This window comes from Oryzias latipes, chromosome 10 (genome assembly GCF_002234675.1).
Source record: "Oryzias latipes chromosome 10, ASM223467v1".
Classification (NCBI taxonomy): Eukaryota; Metazoa; Chordata; class Actinopteri; order Beloniformes; family Adrianichthyidae; genus Oryzias; species Oryzias latipes.
In genome coordinates, this window is record NC_019868.2 from 3,541,840 (window position 1) to 3,566,243 (window position 24,404).

At 42.3% G+C, this 24,404-nt stretch overlaps 1 protein-coding gene across 2 annotated transcripts in view; it reads left to right on the forward strand.

Moving 5' to 3' along the window:
- The window catches only part of fat4 (FAT atypical cadherin 4), a 101,349-nt gene that overhangs the window by 56,076 nt on the left and 20,869 nt on the right, over positions 1 to 24,404 (forward strand). For both annotated transcript variants that reach the window (XM_023959528.1, XM_023959527.1), the window contains exons 3-8: positions 5,461 to 5,722; positions 6,829 to 7,179; positions 8,022 to 8,944; positions 9,586 to 9,760; positions 19,731 to 19,911; positions 23,839 to 24,089. In XM_023959528.1, coding sequence (XP_023815296.1) covers positions 5,461 to 5,722; positions 6,829 to 7,179; positions 8,022 to 8,944; positions 9,586 to 9,760; positions 19,731 to 19,911; positions 23,839 to 24,089 — 2,143 coding nt within the window. The remainder of the gene's footprint in view (positions 1 to 5,460; positions 5,723 to 6,828; positions 7,180 to 8,021; positions 8,945 to 9,585; positions 9,761 to 19,730; positions 19,912 to 23,838; positions 24,090 to 24,404) is intronic.

Genomic DNA, 24,404 nt, shown 5'->3' on the forward strand with positions numbered 1-24,404 from the left:
TTGCTTTAGCTTTTTGACCCAAACCACAGAGGAGTGCTTGTCTGATCCCTCATTGTCCCCCAGAACAAAAAAACCCATCAAACTTTTCACTATCAAATCACATTCAATCCCCCAAAGCTGCTTCAGCCCAGAGCAACAGAAGATCCTCTAGTCTGTGACTGCATTGCTATCTAATCCAGTTTTTTTTTTTTTAATGAAAGAACTACTCCAATGAAAATGTTGTTTTGGGGAGTTTTTATCATGTTCTTCTGGCATTTTTCTTATGATGGAGAACATATATGAGGAAAAATAAGATTAGAACTTAATTTCTGAGTATTTCTTGATAAAAATAGTTGTAAATCAGCAGATGACAGAATGTTGTAAAAAACCTTGTAGTTGTTACATACAAAATACAATTGGTGGGCCACAATCTCTCTGCTCTGCTCCGTTCTAATTCATCCACTTGCAGACAACTTGTTCCATGAACGTCTTTGTTTTCCTGGTCTGTAAGCTGGAGCGTAAGCAAAGGGATGATGGGAAATGAGGGCAGGCTTACTCGGTGCCATTTACCTGCTCGCAACTCAGAGGTGAATTTCTAATGAACTCCTGCTGCTCTGCAGAAACCACGTGCTAGAAAACGACACCGTTTTTTGGATTTTAGCTAAAAACGGCATCATCATAAATAAAAGACCAGGGGGAACACGTTGAAAAAGTTGATCTGAGTGGGACTTTGAAGTTAAACCATAAATGACTGTTGTGAATCACTACAGCATTGGGCTCAAAACATTTAAAAAAATGAAAAAAATAAAAATAAAAAACAGAATTTAACAAAACTATGAAACAAGGAGAAAAAGACCGCTGTTTGCACTGACCTGGAAACCAGACTACAGTGGAGTCTCACAGTGGAGTTTTTCAGATCTGAAAAACGGTGAAACAGTTTATTTAAAAATCCCCAGTTTGTCTTAAAGCAGTACACTTTAAACACAATTAAAATGTTAGGTTACAAATGAGCTCAGATCCTCTTTTAAGGCCAGATTATTGTCACTGAGTAATAGTGGTCTGTAAGTGGCAAGCAGAGTATATCAAAAGTATTGAGCAAACAAACTGTGACAGTGGAGCAGAATACTCTCTGTGAGTGTAATTATTAGGAAGAAATGTCCAGCAGAAGCAGGGTCAGTAGAGACAAACATCTACTGTGACCAATTGGTGTCTGACAGGACAAAAAAGAGACAGATCAGTCTCTCAGTAGTGACTCACATAAGTATGAGTTACAAAAAAGAGGAACCAGGTAAGTTGAACGCTTATTTTCTTTGGTAGAAGTTACACACAAATATCTTACTGCCCTTTCACTAAAGCAATCTCCTTTTACTGTCAGGGTGAGGGGGGCTGGAGAACAGGTAGGACCCAGACGCAGAGGCAGGAGGCACACGGTTCCAAGGCAAAAGGGTTTAATTGCAAACAAAAGGCGCTGCAGAGCAGGATAACTAAACAAAACTAAACTTACTGTGGCGTGGCAAGAAACATGGACATGGCAGTAGGGACGAAGAGACGTGAAATACATAAGACACTAGGACGTTAGAGACGTTAAAGACGTTAATGGACCAGCACAAGAGGAAGGGAGAGACGAGACTTAAATACAGGCAGGGCAGACAAGACACAAGTGAACATGATCAGGACAGATAGGGACCAGGAAGTAAAACTCAGGAACATGACCAAACAGAACACCTTACAAAATAAAACAGGAAACAGAACCAAACATAACAGAACAAGAAATAAATCAAAAACCAAGACAAAACAAACCCAAACCATGACATTTACACCCTTTAAAGGGCGTATACCATGCTATTCATAAGCCTCGTAAACCATATCCAAATATATTATAATATATTATCTTTGGCACACTAAAGAATGATTTTTAATTCAATCTGAGTTATTTTCCTGAGTTCTTTTGCAACCGGGAATTAAGACGACTTGATCTCTGAGGCTCTGCCTTTGCTCCTTGTGGGCGCCGCCCATTCCATGACGTCCTCCTAGAGCCGACCTCGGCAGCGTGTCTGTGTTTCACCCACGAAAACAAACAACATCCAAACTTATTCAAAGATGGACTTCCATATTGTCCATATAAAATAAAAAAGAGTTTTTGCCGATCACTGCTAGCTCCTCAGAGAAAGTGGGTGTGTTAACTTGGGGGCGGTGCTTGCAGCACAGACTCTTATTGGAAGGGGCTGTTCCTCCACTTTGTGATGTCACAATGTGAGGACCCACTCTTTTTCATGGATTGGAGGGGCTGGTTGTCAAAGAGCAGGTTTAGAGGAATACTCAGAAATGCGTGAACGGAATGAGGAATGAACATTATATAACACTTAAAAGCTCAAAAATTTGATTTTGTATGATACAGGCCTTTAAACATACAGTTGTTTTCTTTCCATAACTTTCTTGGGTCTTTTTTATTAAACTTTTTGGTTTTGTTTACTGAAAATAAGCAAGTTTAAAAAAAAATCCTCTTCACTTAAACATTTTAGTTTTTGTTCTTAAGACTTTCAGTATTTACTAAAGAGTCTAATTGGACAGGAGCAGCCTCCTGTCTGCTCTTTGTGACAGTCGGATTAATTGAAATTAGCCTCTTGTCATTTTTTGTTTTGCTGTCCTCAGCTGTGATCAGCTTCATGTTTTCCTGCACTTTGTGTCACACATTTTCCCCTGATGGACTGGAAGAGGTTTTGTTCATGTGAAACAAGTTGGTTGGTTGATCTGGAAACAAGATAGGCTGACATGAAGTGGACAATCAAATTTTCTGCTTGAGTTTCTTTGATGTTTGTGATCATGAGACTCTTTGTCTTTGTGTTTTCTGAGAGTGCTGTCTTGAGAAAAAAAGGTTACTCCTTTAGTAGAGCCTTGATGCCTAAAATGATACTTTAATCTTTACAAAATAGGGGTATAACAATTAATCAATTAATCAATTAATTGATTTATCCAACCAATTCGATCAATACCGTTATAAAATCGTTTAAAAATGAAATAAATCAATAATTGATATTGGAAAATACCATTTGGATTGATGTACATTAGGTTTTTATTTTACTATAATGTAAAATGACCAAGTACATCACAGCAGATAACACACACTATGAATTTGGCAAAGTAGTGTGACCGTCCAGTGTCTAGAATATTCTTAGAATGTTCTCTTTGGATTCTTTGGATGTAGAAAAACAACAGTGGTGAACTTTAGGAAACTAGAATGTGAATGGATTTGACATTCATTCAAGTTTACTTGTTTGTTTGGGCACATATTTCATTTCCACTTGATGATCTGGAAGAAATCCAAGAATCTGGAAAACTTCACTGTTAGGAAGCAGCTATTTCTCTGTGAGTCACACTAGTGGAAGTTTAGGATAAAGATCAGATCGTTCAAAATTAACCAAAATTTACTATTGGCTACCACAAACTATGAATATGATTAATTGAATTATTTTTCATGAATCGTTAAATCCAATAGGACAAATTCCTCTCCAAAAGAATGAATGAATTATTTTAGTGTGTCAGAATTTGTTTACTATAAATTAGGAAAAAAACAAATCAAAAATAACTTGTGAAAAACAAGTTATTCATTCTGCTCACAGAATGGTAAACGTTTCTGATGAAAGGACCACTTCACTAACCGATCATCAACAGAAACAGAGTCTCTGATTTCTACAGCATTCAGGTTTTCTAACAGGACAGAACACAAAGACGTCAGCAGTGATTGAAAAGAAGTAGCTGGCTGCACATCAGTTTTGGAAAGAATCATTAAACTAAAGGTAATTCCTATGAAGAAAGCTAAATGACAATCAGGCTCTGCAGGAGCGAGTGTATCAGAAAGTTCATCACAAGGTCAGACCTTCAGAGAGCCTGGGAGCTGCATCTCAGACTCTGCAGGCCTCAGTCAGAATGTTAAATGCCACTTATACAGTAACTGACTTGACCAAAGTGGAAAACTGGTTCAGCATGAACGCACATGCTGTGCTGCAGCGTTTGGGATCAGTTACACAGAGGAAACAGATGATTGGATCACTTGGTTCAGGCCCCACATGAGAGGGTTGATCAGAACCTTTGACAACTTTATAGAGCAAAACTTCACCTACATATGGTCTGCATGACCAAATAGGATAAAACCAAATCCAAAGTGTGTCTACCCTTGGACTGCACTAAGCTAAGGTTTAAACATTTCATTAGACAGAGGTTTGTCTGTGTAACCATCATGAATTTTAAAATCACCAGCAATAAGAAGAGAGTCAGACTTCAGCATAACCTCAGTGAAGAAGGCTGCTTAATCATTTTCAAAAACGGTTTTCTACTTTGTATTGTATTTTGAAAAGGGCACAACACAAGACTCCAGCCAAGCTCAAGAAATGAAAGTTCAAAGTTGGAATAGAGAGTTGTGGTTTTGGTTTTCTGGGGTCAATGTGGAAGCTAAAAAAAATCAGCCGCCAATGTCTGATAAACACTCACAAACAAACAAAAAAAGGTCACTAAAACTGGTATATTCTAAGTACAATCATAGAAGTGAACCACCGTTTGAAGAACTTTATTAGCAGCATCCCTGAAACATTATACAGGTGGTAACTAAATATTCTGCATTATTATTATGGGATGTGGGAACGACTGTAGCAAAAAAATCCACATTTGGAGTAAAGACTTCTGGTTTTTTTCTTCTTAATGTAAATTTCTTTTATTTTGAAGTTGAAGGCTCTTTTTCCGTTTCCTCACTGGATCGTTTTTACTAAAACAAACTTTCCAAAGACGTTTGTTTTTTGCTAACTTTGCTAGCTTGAGGTTTCAATTTAGCGGTCAGAGCATCGACTTTGAGAAGATAGATCTTTGACACGTGACCAAGTGACTTGACATGCATCAAGAATGAGTCGGATGTTGGGAGAATTGCATAGTTTTTCAAAAGAAAACTTCCTTCAGAATCAGATTATTGATAAAATGGGTCATGTTTTTTTTTCCCAGAGTACCAGAACCAACTGTCCCAGGTACCCACTGCATTGGATTGGGGACCACTGCTGTTGAAAATAACTAAACTCCTTTAAACCCCATATCTGCCTGACTTGTGTGGCACGTTTTAGAAATCGCCATATGTGAAAGAAGTGGTCTTACCCACATTCTTGTCTTATTCATCCCAGAAAACTCCACAAATCATCTTTGGAAACAGTCAAATAATAATGAGACTGTTGAAACGGTGGCTCTACACATTCATGTTACCCTTCCTCATTTCTACTCTCAGCCTGAAAAGAGTCGAGCTGTCTGGAGACTTCCTGTTCAGCTCACCTGCTGTTTTTGCACGTGTTCATTCAGCTGTTCCAAGTGTGGTTTGGGGGTTTCTCTGAGGTTCAAACCTCATTTTGATGGATTCCCTATTAAGATAGGAACACATCTCTAGGAAATGTTTATTTTGTAAATTAAAGTCTTTTTTCTTGTTTTATTTTGAACCTTTCATCTCAGGGTCCCAACGCTCTGGTCACGTACACCATCATCAGCGGTGCAGATGACAGCTTTCGCATCGACCCAGAGTCTGGAGATCTGATCGCAACCAAGAAGCTGGACAGAGAGCGAAGATCAAAGTATTCCCTTTTGGTTCGAGCAGATGATGGAAAACAGTCATCTGACATGAGGCTAAACATCACCGTCAAAGACGTCAATGACCACACACCCAAGTTCTCCCGTCCAACATACTCATTTGACATCCCCGAGGACGTAACACCAGGTGAGTTCACTGAGAACCAAACAAAAGGCAAACTTAAGAGACACATCTTGTTAGACCAGCGTTTCTGACTTTACTCCATAGTTGCATCTACCTTGCAAGCTTTATTCATTTCCCCTTACCAACCTGGTGAACAGCTTCCTTATCGTGTCTCTGCAGAGCTGATGCCTTGGATGAGTTAAGGGAGGAAAATAAGTCATCTTCAGAATGGAAAGCACAGCCTTAAATCAAACAGAAAACAGGTTTAAAGCTTTTAGTTTTGCTTTGCAGCTCCCTTTGCCTTTTCCTACGGACAAGAAAATCCAAATTAATACTAGAAGGAGCTGCATTTCCAGTAGAAAATGCAGGGTTGAATGCTGTATTGCTGAATCAAAATGAGGGTAATAATTGGCACTAAAAAATTTTTAAAAAGAAATGATCAAAGTTGACCATAAATGAAAAACAGCACAATAACAAAAAATATATTTTTGTGAAAAATGCCAGCGCTGGGTATCGAACCAGCGAGCTTCTGCACCACAGAAAGAAGCAAAGGTTTTCAAGGTTTCCCCATTTTTTTCAATGGAGGCACAAATCCTGGAAATCTTGGAATATCTTGAAAAGTTCAAGCATTTGAAGAAACCAAAAGTCATAACAGGAAAAAGCTGAAACAGCTGAACATTTTAATAGTTTTTTATGTTTAGAAGGAGTTAAACGGTAAAAAAATGGCGGAAGATACTATAATAAAGAAATAAAAAGAAACAGGAAAACAATGGGATGAATGCTTTATAGCATGCTTTATATGCGTTATAGCATTCAACCAATTAGATTAGACGTATGAACAAATACATGGACTTGCAACAGACAACTTGCTGACGTTGCTCCACCATGTCATCATAATGTGTACTCATAATGCAATCAGGACTAAACGTCTGATCAAACCCTTTGCTATTAGCTCTCTTGGAGTATCAACATCTGGTGGATTAAGCATTAAGTGCAAATCCACGCTTTGACTCCAAACAGGAAGGGAACCTGAAAGAAAGAAGTCTGCGGTTGGCTCAACTGCGAGTTGTTTTACTCTGTAGAGCATGAAGTAGTAAAACTTTGGATCACATGTCTGTCACACCCTACAGGCTCCATTGTGGAGGTGATCCTGGCCAGCGACTCTGACTCAGAGCTTAATGGAGAAGTCAACTACTCACTGGAGGAAGACGATGAAGATGGGACTTTCCTCTTGAACCCTGTTACTGGAGTCTTCAACGTGACACGGGCCCTGGACTATGAGACTCAGCGATACTACATCTTAACAGCAAAGGCTCATGATGGCGGCGGCTTGGCCAGCACAGTGCGAGTTTACTTCAATGTGCTGGATATTAATGACAACCCTCCCGTCTTCAGCAGCAGTGCGTACAGCACCTCTGTGTCTGAGAGTCTTCCTCCTGGTTCCAGTATTGTCACTGTTGAGGCCAGCGATGGAGATGATGGTAGGTGACTGAGGAACCTGTCTAACCCCAAAAAGTTCACTTGACAGTGTTATTCAGCTTTGTGGCTCATACATACTGGAGGTTTCTGGATTTGAACGAGGAAAAACTGGTTAGACCGCTGCTCCCCCATAAGCCCAGCTCTGCAGGTCAAACAACTCAGCCTTTACTGAGATTAGACGCAGCGTGTTAATGTTCTGGTCTGAAGTCTTTATTCTTGTTTTATTTTTAACCTTTCATCTCAGGGTCCCAACGCTCTGGTCACGTACACCATCATCAGCATACCAGCTGATTCCAACAAGACAGAACGAATATTTGATGTTTCAGTCAATCTGCTGGAAAAGTATGAGTCAACCTAAACTTAGCTCTCCTTCCTTATTAAAAAAATATCATTATTCACCAGTCAAAAAACATTTGAGACCCCCGTATGTTTTTATGAAGTGAACCTTGGAAAGACGTTTTGAGCAGAATTCAACATCTGCTCTTAGAATGAGATGTTATCTTATTTTAGATTATTGTTTTAAAGATTTTTAGTGTTTCAGACCTTGAACACAGACTTTCTTTGTTCCTTTTACTTGGACACATTCACATTTACTTAGTGTTCTGATTCCTAGAGTTTTTTTTGTGATGATTTTCATTTTTGAGAGATGGAAGGAGGGGGGTGTCCACTGCTGCTGCTCACTAAATGAGGAAATCGATTTTAGAAATAACCGATGTTGATTATTATTATTGTTATAATTATGATTTTCCTTTTCCTGGTTCAAGGTCACTTTCAATGAAACTTCTGCTGATGTTTCTGTAATCAGAAGACTTAGCGTGTCCCTTTTTGCTGCTGTTTCTCTCAGGTGCCAATGCCCAGCTGTTGTACAAAATCGCCTCTGGGGATCCCCAAGGCCACTTTGTTATCACCAAGGAGGGGGTCCTCCAAACTCAGAAGGCGTTGGATCGGGAAAGCCAGTCCTTCTATAACCTTGTCATCACTGTCAATGATCTGGCCCCGCCTCCTGCAGCCCGCTTCACCAGCACAGCCCAGGTGTCAATCATTCTGCTGGATGTCAATGACTGCCCCCCCATCTTCACCTCTCAAAAGACCACTTACATCCAGGAGAACACGCCGGTGGACACGGTGGTGTTCACTGCCCAAGCCACAGATGCTGACAGCGGGCCCAACAGCTATGTGGAGTACTCCCTCAGAGGGCAGCACCAGAACAAGTTCATCATTGGTACAGTTGATGGAGATGTCAGGTTGATTGGGGAACTTGACAGAGAGGAACTTTCCAACTACACAGTTACAGTTGTGGCTACAGACAAAGGGGTCCCACCTCTGTCTTCCTCCATGGATGTGACCATGATAGTTCTGGATGTCAACGACAACACGCCAAGCTTCTCACAGAACATCTATGACATTGAAGTTGAGGAGAACATCCTGACTGGTACTGATGTCATCCAGGTGTTTGCCAGCGATGCTGATGACGGAAGCAACGGGCAGATAAGGTTTTCCATCTCTAGCGGTAACACCAACTCTGATTTCCGGATAGATTCGGTCACAGGGGTGATCTCGGTGGCCAAGCGGCTCGACCGTGAGACTCGATCAGCTTATTCGCTGGTGGTCCAAGCCGCAGACCGCGGCAGCAGCCCCAGAGTAGACCATGCAACTGTCAACATTGTCTTGCTGGACGTTAATGACTGTTCCCCTTTATTTGAGCTCTCTCCGTACACCATCAATGTTCAGGAAAACCTTGAGAACCTTCCCAAAGACATTCTCCAGGTCAGTACTGGGGTTTTGTTCTTCTTACACTCCTTGAAACATTGTACTTCGTGAACTGTAGTGATACTCATTCAATAGACTGAGACTTGACTGTAGTCTAAGTGTCTCTTTGATGTTCTCTCAAACTTGTCAAATACTTTACTAAAATGGAAAAGAAAACATCTAGGATGAGACGTTTCTGAGGATTCCAGCAGAGAAGTCCACAAGTCATGAATGTCAGCAGCTAGCTGAATATATTTTATGTAGATTTCCTAGAAAAGTCTGATTAAAAAAGACAGACACATCCTTCTTCTCTTCATAAGTTTGTGATGCAGCTGCAAACCCACAAGTCATTTACTGGTCAGTGTAACATCTTCTCACACTCAGCTCACTGCCGTGTCACAGTAGATGAATGGGGTGATGTAAACTAAGACGCAGAGACACTTGACTGAGTCGTAAATTCATAAAAATCTACATAAAAGGTCAGCAAGAATGGAAAACTTTACGAAAATCTGATATTACAACACAAAAGAAAAGAGCAGAAAGAAAGGAAAAGGTGTAGTCCAGTTCAGGTTTTAAAATGTGGCATTGAAAGATTCTTCTGACCTTCCCTTCTTCTCTGAAATCAAGAGCTCTTCATTTCAATCTCCTCTGTTTTTCAGGTTGTTGCGAGAGATGACGACCAAGGAGCCAACAGTCAGCTGAGCTACATGCTGAGTGGGGGGGATGAAGAGGGGGCTTTCACGCTGTCGTCTGCTGGTCAGCTAAGCGTGACGAAGACTCTGGACCGGGAGTTTGGAGCGGAATACACTCTGCTGATCACGGCCACAGACTCAGGTATGAGTGGTGAAAGTGAGTTGTCCACAAACGAAAGACAAGAAGAGAAAAACTTCCTAACAACACAAACGAAAGCTGTTTGTAGCGTTTGTGCACTTCTGTCACTGTGGTACATAGTCTTCAGTGTGCTGCAGAAACGCAGGCAGTGTGGCTTTTTTCTCCTCGGTGGGTTTTGTCCTGCAGCATCTTGTGTTTATTTGGATTTGGTGGTAGAGCTGGTTATAGCAGATAAAAGGTTAACTTGTTATTGCGTGGAGGCCAGTTAATGTGCAGTTGAAGGAGCGTGCTGCATCCAAATCACATGTTTCACGGTTAAGTATATGTTTGTCTGAGGCTGCTTCTGTTTCACTGCTGGACTGAGTATGTGAGCGTGCTCAACCCTGTGTATTTTTGACTGAGTGCAGCGCTCTGTGAGAACCGGCGACTGCATGCAGAAGTGTTGAGGAAGACTCTAGTGATGAAGCTGTTCCAAGTCTGTGACCATCACTCAGCTTCTGGAAGTCTCCAATAATCAGAGAGCAAACTTTCCCAAAGATTAAAAATGAACTCATCCGGCCACAAACGTTCACATGCATTTTTCGGCTCTGTTCCTCGTGCACGCTCCCACATGAGCTGAAGCTTTCTGACAAACGAACGTACCAATTAGGGTTCGATCCCTTTTATGCACTCCTCAAGAAATCTGCTTTTAGAGTCCCGACAGGACTTCCAAAACAGTTCGACGGGGTATTTTAGTGTTGGGGCATTCGCAGGGTTTCAGTCTCCAATATCAAAATATCAAAAAAACAAACAAAATCACAGAACCGGCCAAGTCACCCAGTAGCATTTTTCTGACATTTTTGTGGCCTCGGCGGTGAAAAGGAAATGCGAGTTTCAGGCAGGAAACGTTGAAGTTGGACAGAGGTGCATGTGACCTGATCTGAACCGCAGACATTCATCTTCTCGTGTTCTTCCAGTAATACTTGATCTGCTCTTTCTGAACCACCGTGCTGGATAGAGCAGAGGCCATCATCCACAAAGACCAGGTCCTCAGTCCGAGGGTTGCAGTGGGCTGCGTTCTGCCTCTGCAGCCACAAAAAAGAAAAGGAAAAGACTCAGACTGAAGCCTTTCTGACCAAGAATCATGCAGTGATTTATGAGCACGCTCTGAATCTTAGCAGCAAAAACTGTCATGAGTTTGTAATTTCAGCCCCCCCAGAGTGGCATCTGCACAGCAGTGAAGGTTTACAGCACATCTGGATGAGAAGAACTCTGACAGACTTCAGCCAACATCTGGAATCAGCTGCAGAAAACAGCTTTGAGTCACTGCTGAGTAATGTGCCGCTCCGGTCTGCTGGAATGTAAAAGCGTTGGATCTCCAGCAGAGTCATGAAATGTTTTCATCAGTTTGGCTTCAAGCAGCTGAAGGAAACATGTTTTCATTCAGCCCTGAAGAAGGCCTCACCATCAACAGACACCAGCCTTTGTCTCGTGAGGTTTAGGAAGATGCCGGATCTACTTTCATGTCTTCTGCAGTTTTATTCAGGAGGATTGACATGTTTTACTTATGAAAGAAGCTTGAATGAAGACCCAGAAAACCTTCTACTCATTTTTTACCAGCAGGAATCTGTAAACATCTGAGCCAAAGTCTGCATGAAGACATGAAGCTACAAGGTTTGCCACAGAGAGCTTTACGGAAGGATTCAGACAAGTGTCAACTGATGACACATCTGTGATTTTTGTGAGGGGGGGTCATGCTGTCCCACTCTTACAGATGCGTTTTTGTGCGCGCTCATGAGTGTGCTTGTGAGAGAAACAGTAAATCTGCTCCATGCCTTTTATGGTTGATTTGCTTGCATAGAAATCCGTGTCTTTCACTTCTTTCCAGCACGCCCCCCCCCCTCCTCACAGTATATGGCTCTTTGGGTGGTGGGGGAGGGTGGGAGGTGGGGAGGCTAGATAAAGAAGTTTAATGACCGTCCGGTTTTCAAAGCGGGATCTTTTCTTTTCCTCGCTGGCTCCCATGATCCTGCCGTGGAAAGCTTTAGTTTGTCCCGGTGACTTGATGAGCGGATTAACAATCTCTCCGTCTCCTAGCTGTCCCTCAACACCCCCCACGCCCACCCCCCACCTCGCCATTAGCAGGGCGCCTGCTATACGTTGTACTCTGAAGCCGGCATACACCAACCAAAAGCATTCCTGAAAAGGATGTCTTCAAATTTGGAGACAGCGATTGACAGTTCAACAGATGCAAACCTGATCAGACTTTAGGTTGAGCTTTCAGAGCGAGTAGGATCCAGATCTGCTCCTGAAACCTGCATGTGTCCTCCTTCAGCAGCTCCAGCGTCTGCGCTAACTGCAAATATAGGCTTCATGACATTTTTCCTCCCTAGTCATCGATAAAGACCTCCCTCCATCAATGAAGACCTCCCCCCCCTTAACAAGGCCTCTTTCCATTGATAGAGGCCTCCAGTTCTCTCATTAAGAACTCTGTCTTCTCGTAAAGACTTCCCTCCATTGCCAAAGCCCTTTAGATCTTCCTTTGATGGATTAATAAAAAAAAATAGACAGAAATAATAGAGGAAAAACGATGAAGCAGTATGGACTCCTCACCTGTCACGCTGCTTTTGCTGTCCTCCTAAAGCTGCTGTGAATTTCCAAAGATTCATATTTGAGAAATTCCTGTGAGGCAGAGCTTGGTCTTTCTGCCGCACACACAGAAGAAACAGTGCGTAAACATCCAGAAATGTCTCCAATGTCACTGTGGATTGATAGATTTGCACATCTTTATATTTATGTTGCCCCCTCCCCCCTGTTTGCTCTCCATGTTTGGCAGGCTGCAGTGGGACGGTCACTGAACCTGGCTGCACTCGGCCGGACGGGACGCATTAAAAGCAGCTTTGTTGCAGAGCAACAGGTTCTCAGAGGCAGAAAATGTCAATTCTGCCTGTTGGCACTCAAGCCCCCCCCCCGTGATGCTGTGTTTTATTTTCTCCGTTCTCTTGGAGCTGCAGTCCATAAAGAGTAATTAAGCTGGGCTGTCTCTAACGTGCACGTCTGTCGTGCACGGCTGCACTTAATGAAGCAGCAAACCTGGAAGTGTTGAAGCTTATCTGCAGACACTCAAACATGCTTCTTAGCACAGACTCACAGCTTTTCCCAGCAGGTGGGGGCTGTGCTGTTTGCTGTGGATCAACCCCCTGTGGGTGCTCACAGCGACGTGCACGCCCGCTGTCAGGACACACACACTCGTGCACCCCCTGCGGCTCAGAGAGCATGGCTTCATCACCTTAGGAGAGGTTAATGTGATTGAGGGATGGTAACGGACACTCATAAGGTGCTCAGACTCAGCCATATGTCTGTGCTGGGGACTGCCTCCTGATTGGCCTACAGAGAAGAAGATGAGGCAGCAGATGGTCGGCCTTCATCTCAGGTCAGAGGTTTCTTGGTTCTTCTTCTAACATTTAAAGTGGATCTGGTCCCAAACAAAGACCTCACAGATTAACTGCTGGATTATATCTGGCTCCTCCCAAAAAGAAAAACAGGAAGCAAATTCATTAAAGGTCCAGAACTTTTCTGAGGCTCTGTGGATTCTGCTGTGACCTCATCAGACAGTATGAGCACTGAGGCTCATTCACGTGAGCAGCATTAGCGTCTCATTGAGGCTGCAGCTCCAACTGTGACCTCATTCAGGATGAGACGGGTGAAAATAATAGATGGATCCAAATTATTTCTGGAAAGAAATCCTCCAGGATGATCAGGACAGCAGGGTCTGCTGACCCCAGTGTGAACTCTGCTCAGATTATGGTGGCGCTCAGACTCCATGGTGGTCAGTAGGTCTAGTAAGTAATCTTGTCAGACTCTTCCGAGTCATTGTAGGCGTTAACATCTGTGATCAGGAATAACAGCTTCATAAACTTTTTATGTGGTCCTTATAGTATTCTATTACTGTGCTTCCTTGTTTGTCACTTTTCATTTTCTTTGAAAAAAGGAAAAGAAATCTTGCTTTATTAACTAACATTTACTTTTGTCTGATTTTCTAGCTGGTCTGTCACAATAAGCCACATGACCAGCGACCAAACCAAGCACATTATTTCACAGCAACTGGGGGGGGGGGGGGGCTGGAGGGGTCATTCTGTTGGGATTAGGGAAAAAGCTTTTTTTTTTTACATCAGAATCCGAGTCTGCAGTGCAAAGGACACGCGGTAAGTCATCTCATGTACCGCAGCGTGGACAAATGGCGTATTTCCCTGAGACAGCCATCCCTCATCCTCAAGCCTCTCTCCGAAGAACTCTGAGTCACCCCTAACATAAAAAAAACAGTGGGGGGTATATTTAGGCGTGTGACGCTATCATAAAACCCCAGCGTGGTTTTCATAAATTTACATTCTTGCACATAGAAACGGTAACAGATCCATCTGAAGTGTTTCAGCTCTGCAGCTGCTGCCGATACGTGATCCCAGCCGTGCAGGAGGCATGGGGGGGGGGGCACGTCCTGTGGCTGCGCAGGGCGGGGGTGTATCTGCTCTGTTTCAGCAGCAGGCAGGCATCTTCAGGGCCCTGGGGGGGCCGTGCTGTGGCCCTGATGTGTTCAGCGGCAGTGGTGGAAACCAATTGTTCCGAATTCAGTGTGTGAGGAGGTGGGGGCAAACTCTCATGGTCGTAAACAGGTTCTGATGTCACATCCTGTACAGCAGTAAAATGCCTGAAAGTGGCGTCAAACATAGAGCGGAGGGGGGGGGGGTCTGCTTTGAGTGTGCAAACAATAGGAGGGCAGCCACAGCGCCCCTTCTCTGACCAAATGCTTCCCTGCAAATAATAACCCCCCCCCCCCCCCCCCCCCCCCCCCGACACACAGCGTAGTGTGCTGAGTTCTGTGTGTGCCTACATGTGGGGGGGTCCCCTTCATCTGCTCATCCTCACAGTATTACATTCATAAAGGTGTTCTTCTTAATGAAAGTCTGCTGATGTCTGTCTGTGAGTTGGATTCATTTTTCTTCCGGTTCACCCCCCCCCCCCACACACACACAGACACACATACACACACCTCCTGTTCTGAAGAGTTTCTGCAGAAGTCTCTGTGGTTTCAGGACAGACTGTTTATGAGCAGGATCTTCTGAATCACAAATATTTTTAAAAATGGAACTACATAATCGTCTCAGTTTCAACACTGACTGCACGAGCTTATAAACACAGGAGCCTCCGGACTAAAATTGGTCAGAGTCACCGGCAGATCGTAGTTTGTGTTTGTGCGCTTCGATGAAGCCTCTCGTTTGTTCATTTGTCCTGCTTCTGAACGTCAGCCGTGTTTACACCGAGCGTGCACATCAGACACTTCTGCTCTGACCAGAAACGCGGCGTGCGATTCAACCTTCAAGTCAAATTTCTGTTTGTTTTCTCTGAGCGCAGCTGTGATGTTCCTGTAAACTGTGGCCCCCACAGAAGCTGCTGCCTGCAGCCCCTGAGAGCTCCCAGCAGCAGGTCAGCGACAGCAGCCTGACAGTTGCAGGAGTTTGGGGTTTTGTTTGAGCTCTGAAGCCTTCACCCCTTTTAATAGGAAGGAGTGCTGACTTATTTGAACCATGTCGTTCTAAGGAATGGATTTTTCCCCTGTGTAGTTTCTGGTGTGTTTTTGCCCCCTCCAGAAGTGAGCATTTGAAAGATGTAACCTTTTCACTCATTTTAATGTTTTTATCTTTCAATTTCAGTTGAGTTCATTCATAAAAGAATTGTTATTTAATACAAAAATCAATACATAATTTTGTGTCCAATCTTTAATCTTCCCACAGTCTAAGAACATGTTTTGTAAGGAAACACATCTGAATTGCCCTTCAGTGTGGCTGTTGGTGCATTTATGAGCCAGAGACTGGCAGCCTGTTCCAAGTTTCTGTTTACGGGGACTGGGATTGGCTCGGGATCTATTCAATATGTACTTCATCTATTATGAAAGCAGTGGTGTTTTTTAGGCCACGGACCTCCTTAATGTCAGACAATATTTCCACGGACCAGTCTGAACAGGGCTGAAGATTACGTTCAATATTTTTGAGGTCCTGAAAAGAACATTTTTACATTAAAATTCTACTACAAGAAATTTTGTTTAAAAAAAATCTGAAAACATTTGTTGATTTTTTTTTCAGATAACGAAGATTGAATAAAACAAAGTTGTTGATTTTTAGAAGTTGTTTCTTATTAAAAAAAAAATCAACATTACAGTTTCTTGTCATCGTCTCAGATCATCTTTCAGGGCAAAAATACATTTATTTTTTAATGCAGAGGAACATTTTGTGTGCTGTATTTCTTAACAGATGCCGGCCTAATTCACTGTTGCTGTTGGAAGATTCTTAAATGTCCTTTTTACTAGTTTACACCAATCAGCAACAACTTTATTTGATTGAGTCTTTATTCTGTGTAAAATGTTTGCAGCTGGTTTAAACTTGAACTTTGTGATGAAGATTTTCCCTTTGGATGATAAAAACCAGATGCTAACGTTAGCCGTGTCCAAGTTTTAATGATGGATAAATAAAGCAAAATAAAATGACAAAACCGCTGTTAAACTGGTATTTTTTAAATATAATCATAAAAATGAATCCACGGTGTCTGTAACCTTATTATCTTTGTGTGCGAAACTTTTAAAAGTCAGTCGCCACATATTAGGAAAGCTGGTACAACTGTCTCGATAAATCTCCTGGTTTTGTCTGCAAATAGCAGCTTTTATTTTTCTTTGAAGTTGAAGGCTGTTCTTTGGTTTCCTCCCTGGCTCTTTTCTCCACAAAAACTTTCCAAGTCATTTCTTTTTTTTTTTTTTTAGTTTTTAAGCAAGTGACGTGTCAAAACAGACAGATCTGGTGAACAGAATCTGGTAGTTTTCCAAAGTAAAACGTCCTTCAGTATCAGAAAAAAACAAACAAAATGGAAGTAATCTAAGATAGCGTATGCAATTGGATGGATGGATGGATGATGGATGATGGATGGATGGATGGATGGATGGATGGATGGATGGATGGATGGATGGATGGATTTATGGATGGATGGATGGATGGATTTATGGATGGATGGATGGATGGATGGATGGATGGATGGATGGATGATGGATGGATTTATGGATGGATGGATGGATGGATGGATGGATTGATGGATGGATGGATGGATGGATGGATGGATGGATGGATGGATGGATGGATGGATGATGGATGGATTTATGGATGGATGGATGGATGGATGGATGGATGGATGGATTGATGGATGGATGGATGGATGGATGATGGATGGATGGATGGATGGATGATGGATGGATGGATGGATGGATGATGGATGGATGGATGATGGATGGATGGATGGATGGATGGATGGATGATGGATGGATGGATGGATGATGGATGGATGGATGGATTTATGGATGGATGGATGGATGGATGGATGATGGATGGATGGATGGATGATGGATGGATGGATGGATGGATGGATGGATGATGGATGGATGGATGGATGATGGATGGATGGATGGATGGATGATGGATGGATGGATGGATGGATGGATGATGGATGGATGGATGGATGGATGATGGATGGATGGATGGATGGATGGATGATGGATGATGGATGGATGGATGATGGATGGATGGATGATGGATGGATGGATGGATGGATGGATGGATGGATGGATGGATGGATGATGGATGGATGGATGGATGGATGGATGGATGGATGGATGATGGATGGATGGATGGATGGATGGATGGATGGATGGATGGATGGATGGATGATGGATGGATGGATGGATGGATGGATGGATGGATGGATGATGGATGGATGGATGGATGGATGGATGGATGATGGATGGATGGATGGATGGATTTATGGATGGATGGATGGATGGATGGATGATGGATGGATGGATGGATGGATGGATGATGGATGGATGGATGATGGATGGATGGATGGATTTATGGATGGATGGATGGATGGATGGATGGATGGATGGATGATGGATGGATGGATGGATGGATGGATGGATGGATGGATGGATGATGGATGGATGGATGGATGGATGATGGATGGATGGATGGATGGATTTATGGATGGATGGATGGATTTATGGATGGATGGATGGATGGATGGATGGATGGATGGATGGATGGATGGATGGATGGATGGATGGATGGATGGATGGATGGATGGATGGATGATGGATGGATGGATGGATGGATTTATGGATGGATGGATGGATGGATGGATGGATGGATGGATGGATGGATGGATGGAAGGACAAACAGACAGATGAAACAGCCAGTGGATGGATGAGTTTAAAAGTCACCAAAACAAACTCTGAGACAAAAATCAATAACCCAAACAGATGGAGGATGTGAAACGCTAAAGAGAAACTCAAACCAGACGAATGTTCCATGATGCATTTCATCAAATGACCACTGCAGGTTTTTTTTCCAGAGAGCAGTTGCCTTAGACTTATGTTTTACACCAAAAAAAAGAATTATTTAAGGAGTCAGTTGTTTAAAGTTATTAAGCTCAACGTTTTTCATTTTTAGGAGCACCTTTTTTGATTGGCAGGTGGGTGGACTTTCACTTTACCTTGTCCTGACCATTTAGCCCATTTTATCCACGTTGGTGGGTCTTAAGGATTGGGGTCTTGTCCTGTTACACTGTCTTTTTAGCTGTAGCTAAGATGGGGAAGTGAGTGAGCTGTGGTCATGAACGTCCCATTCCTAACATTACATTGGACATTCCAATGAATCTGGAGTTGGCATTTCACTTCACTGTCCACCAAACACAGGATCTGCATTGTGCTTGTGTACTTCCAGGTTACAAAGAGTTTGGTAAATCTTCCTTTTCATACCCTACAGGGTCCAGCAGGAATCATTGCATCAACATATGAGGATGATTCATTATCCAACTCCAAAATGAGAAGAATTAGTGTGCAGCATAATAAGACTATTGACAGAGTTTCTCATATTTATGAGGTAATCCATGCTGGCTGAGTAATAACAACACAGAGCTTTCTCTCTGACCCTATTGCCCCCCGCACTATTTTTTCTTACATTCGTTTTGCAGGACTCCCCGTCATCTTAGTGCCCACCATCCAAATGATTTTTATCATCACTTTTTAATCCGAAGCCCCTAGTGGTTTCAAGGGTCTGTCGTTTTCAGCAGCTGTGTCCACACTGGCTAGGGACACACGTTCAGGGCTGTTTTTATGAGGGTATGATAATTGATATACTAACACAGATTCCTGAGGAGAGCTGCAGGATTATGGGAGGTGGAGTGGCCTCATACGGACTGGTCTCTCTTCAGCTGCTCTGCATAGATGTGGTACTTTCTGTGTGAAACATACCAGCATCATGAAGTACTCTAAATACCTGGAAGCCTTCAAAGGTGCCGTCGAAGCCCAGAGTGGCTTTTAGCAACCAAGCTAAATGTGCTTATGTTTGAAATGTGGGTAAGGCCGCTAACCATTTAAGGAAGGATTACAAAGGGCAGCCCGATCACGTGTGACGTCCCTTTTTTCCCCTCTGGTTTTTCTGCATTGCAGCTCACGTTCATCTGCTATTGATTAAAACCCAACCCCAGCAGGCCCCACCAGGCCTGTTTCGTCAGCCGGAGAAAAAAACGGTCAGATTTTTGCTGAAAATAGCACTTCTCCTCACTCAGGTTCCACAGACCAGCCGGCTCAGTAGAGTATACCTTAAAATAGATATTTCATTGTGGAGGTTAAACCCAGGAAGTACGTCTAAGAGATTTGGTTTCATAGAAATTGAGTCCATCAGTGCTGACGTGTGCAGTAAAAACCCCAGTGCTGGCTGCAGTCAGTGAGTTTATGCTCAACACATCAACACTAATGCAAAGATGTGTTTGATGGTCTTCATATTTATTCCCATAACCAGGATCATACGGTTAAATGCTGGCATTCGTGGGAAGAACTGCTTCTGTCTTTGGGATTGACATAACCTAACTTCTCCTCCTGTTTTTGTTGCCCCCACAGGCTCCCCGGCTCTGAGTGGAACAGGGACGGTCACAGTTCTTGTGGACGACGTCAACGATAACGTCCCGGTTTTCAGCTCCTCCACCTTTCACACCACCATCGCAGAGGACGCTCCAACTGGCACAGATGTGCTGCTGGTCAACAGCTCAGATGCAGACGTGGGCATCAACGGCGCTGTCAGGTACATTCCTGTCACCTTTCTGATTAACTGTTCAAGGAGTCATTTAAACGTTAGTTCTACTGAACTCTACTTTGCTTTGTGGATGTCTGCTGACAAAAACAAGCGTTTAGAGTTGGAGTCCACGAACAGCAAATTTCTGTCACTCCCTCTTCTGGATGGTTTCTCTCTGGTAGATGGTTACCCCAAGTAAAGCCCCCCTTTTCTTAGTGACCCCGCTGATTGTAAACGCAGTGTGCTCCAGTTTCCCAAAACACAATAATGAAGATGTTAATTGTCCATGACAACATGTGCCCACCAGGGGTTTCGGGCTCTTCGTGGAACCAGAACTGCTGGTCCTCAGTTTTTGTTTTTAGTCTCACATCCCATCAGCTGCATGTCTACTCGTATCTGGACTCTGTTCTGAGTGCAGCCATCTGTGTATCCGCCAAACCAGTCGAAGTGTTTTCAGCGTTCTGTGGTTTGTCTTCCCATTTCTTGAATGGCATTCAGGAATCCTGAAAAATCTACACAAAGCCTTGTGGATGTATGAGCTACATCACATTCATGTCTTATCCTGCTGAAGACTCAAAGAAGAGGGTTCTCCAGTTCTCTTTAACATTCACAAAGTGAAGCATAAATCATGTTTCAAAAATATGCCATTATTTTATCAGAAACAGCGTAAAACTTATTTTAATCCTCCAACTCCTGCAGTTGGCAGCCTCCAGTAAGTATGAGGCGTTTGATAAAACACAGAACTCACTGAATTAATGTTCCACCAGTAAAGCATTGTCAACATTATTTTCTCTTTTACACAGCTAAAACAGCGCCCCCTGCAGACAGTGACAGTCATTTACAAAAACTTTACACATGAAATCCTTGTGCAGTACACAATCTTTCATTCATTTAGAGCAGCATTTATTTTTGTGTGAATTTGTGTGAACTGACTTTTTTGAACGCTCCTCCTTTGAAGTTGTACTTGTGCCACTACAGGACACCAGGATTGGACTGGAAATTCAGTTTTCATTTTTATGTCATGTTTAGTCTGAATAAACAGTACAGTGATCCCTCGCTATAACGCGGTTTACTTTTCACGGTTTCGCTACTTCACGGATTTGCATCGTGCAATGTGTTTAGCATTCTGATTGGCTAAAAAGTCCCTCCGCTTCTTCTCTACCTGTGCGTCACTAACGTTGCAGTTTAAGGTGTACACGTACGTAAAACAGCTTTCCAAATTTACAACACGTACGTGCAAATTCTCTTGCAATTTCGAGTTTCTCTAAAACCCATAGAAAAAGAGCAACAACTGCCTATCACTATGTTCTTCTCCAGAACAAACACAGCTGCACCGCGGCTTCAAAAGAAGAAAACACTGCAGAGCGGAGTCAGGATGCAGCGGCTCAGTCTGAAAAGCAGTGAAATACACCTGACGCCCTATTTGTCCCACTGTACTTTGTATTTTTTTCATAATGAATTAAAATTTTCTCCCATTTAATCCAAATACTGGGGTCGTGGTGGGCGGGGCTAATCTCCGCAATTTGAAGACTTCTGTTCACATCGATGATTAAAATTATTATTTGACAATACAGAAGTTATTTGTTGAAAAAGACGTTTCTAAAGTACTTTTATTTGTGAAACAAATGCCTGAGCCTGTAAAATGGTTTGTTCTTTCTTTTCAATGTAAAATAGAGTTTTTGATTGTATAATAATTGTTAAAAAAAAAAGGTTTCTACTTCACAGATTTTTCCTATCACGGGTTCTTTTTGGAACGTAACCCCCACGAAAAACAAGGGTTTACTCTACACCACCTAGACTGGTGACCTATTCTGGGTGTATCCTGCCTTCGTCCTACCGTGTCTGGGTTGGCTCCTATGGAGTCCTATACTGTTCATAATTAAATAAATAAATATTTAATTCAATAAATAAATATGACGTCATGCAAATACACAATCAACCAATAAATCTCTCATAAATATATAAAAAGATCATGAAATTGTGAAAAACCAGCACACTGATTTTAAATTAGCCATTGTATTATTCAATATATTTCATTTTGCTTTAAAAACATGTTCATTATTTTAAAACAGCATTTTAAAAATATTCATTTTAATCATGTGGAATATATTATAATTTTACGTCTTTTTTCAGAACCTCGGATTTCAAAATCAATATTTTCCAAAGTAGCTTTGTTTTTATTTAATGTTGCTGTTTTTTGACAATGGCTGATTTATTTCATGAAGAGCTTTTTCAGGAGAATGGGTCTGTCTGTCAATCAAACTAGACAAGGCGGAGACACTTTTGTGATTGGCTATTCCTTTACCCAGACATGAGCAGCAGCACCCTGACTCCCCTGACTATATCGATCGAAGATGCTTCAGCAAACATGACGGCGCAATGCACACCCCTCAACACTAGGGGGAGTATGCACCTCAACACATCCACAGTGTTACAAGAAATTGGGCAGTTTTGGTTCTAAATTTGCAGATAAAAGTGGCTTTGGGCGAGTGTGCATAATTCAGGTGATTTTGTGGTCGGTTTGGCAATTTTCATTTTCTCATGAACGTATAGTAGTGGTCTAAGTTAGGCTGGGTGGTTGTTGGAGTTCCACTAAGCTTCTATGAACTGGAGTTTTCATGAACGCACCATGCCGCGTGTGGGAGGGGCAACAAGCTAATGTTTTTAGCCTTATAGCCACATGGAGCGGTTGCTTGTGCTTATCTCAGTAACAATGCATGGATGCACAATGTACATGGAGAGTGTTAAGATGTCAGAAACGTCATCGCAGGAAAGGTTCAACATTTTTCTTGAGAGGGAAAAATAAAACCAGAGGACCTGATTATAATCATTGTCTCATTGAAAATAGAAAAATATCATAAGGTTCAGGAGGCCCGAGCAGGCTTGTCCCGCTTTGCACAGCTGCCTGGTCTCACTCTGTCGATCCTCCTGCGAGCCGACATATGTCACGATGTGAGCTGTGAGTGAATGGCGTAAGAATGAGGAGTGTGAAAGATGTTGACGACCGGAGCTCCTTTGTGGTTTGGTCCACACAAACCCTCAAACTACAAAAACAGAGTTGTGGATGTTTGCATCTTCTGCAGCAGACAGATAGTTTGTCTCTATTTGATCTCTAATGTCAGCAAAGCCGCGCAGATATCGCTGAAACATGTAATCTCTCTGACTGGCACACCGCTGAACGGGTATCCAGGAATATGAGTCGATTTCCGTGGATCAGCCAATGAGCGTTTAGATCCCGCCCACTTTCACTGATTGACAGAAAGACCCATTCTGCTGAAAAAGCTCTTCATGAAATAAATACGCCATTGTGAAAAACAGCAACATGAAATAAAAACAAAGCTACTTTGGAAAATATTCGATTTTGAAATCGGAGCTTCTGAAAAAAGACAGAATTATAGTAAAATTCAACATGATTAAAAATGAATATTTTAAAATGCTGTTTTAAAATAATGAACATGTTTTTAAAGCAAAATGAAATATATTGAATAATACAATGGCTAATTTAAAATCAGTGTGCTGGTTTTTCACAATTTCATGATCTTTTTATATATTTATGAGAGATTTATTGGTTGATTGTGTATTTGCATGACGTCATATTTATTTATTGAATTAAATATTTATTTATTTAATTATGAACAGTATAGGACTCCATAGGCTCCAGCAGCCACGTTACCCTGAAATGAATTCAGCTGGTTCCTTATGATGGATGGATGGATAGTACACCATTGCAGCAGGATGTCTGATTTCAAATCTCCCACCTAGATCTAGTTTGAAATGACTGTTGCAAAAGTTAAGGCAAAAGCTACGTAGGTTTGAGGGTCTTTTTGTTGCTATAAACTTATTCGAAACACAGTTCTAAAAACAAAGCTATTGAGTTTGTTTATATGTAAAGCCTTATGTCCTTCTCTAAAAAATGTCCTTTAATTTTTTCACAAGCTACCGACTAAGTGGAGGACATGGCCAGTTTTCCATAAACCCTGCCACAGGACAGATTATCAGCAGCGCCCTGCTGGACCGAGAAGAACGAGCCAATTACCAGCTGCTGGTTGTGGCGACAGATGGAGGGCAGCCCAAGGGCTTGTCCAGCTCCGCCACTGTGTCCGTGACGGTGGCTGACATCAATGACAATCCTCCACGCTTCCATCACCACCCTTACGTGACCCACATCCCTGCCTCCACTGCAGCAGGTTGGACTGTCTTAATGATAAGCATGCAGGATTTTACTGTGCTGAAAAGATAGTAGTGTTTTCTTATTTGTACTTCAATCAGAAAAGTTAGAAAAGAAAAGCTTTTTTTCAGTGTTTATCATTGTTCGATGACCCTGCCTTGAGATGCTCATCATGCGTCACGCTGTCATCTATTTCTCAGTTTTAGTTTTTCTTCTTAGTTCACCCTTTTCAGTCATTCAAGAATGTACATTTCCACCAACCTGCTTCTGGTCTCTTGAACTTTAACCTTCTGGCAGTTCCAGGGAAATGTTTATTTGAATAATTACTACCAGG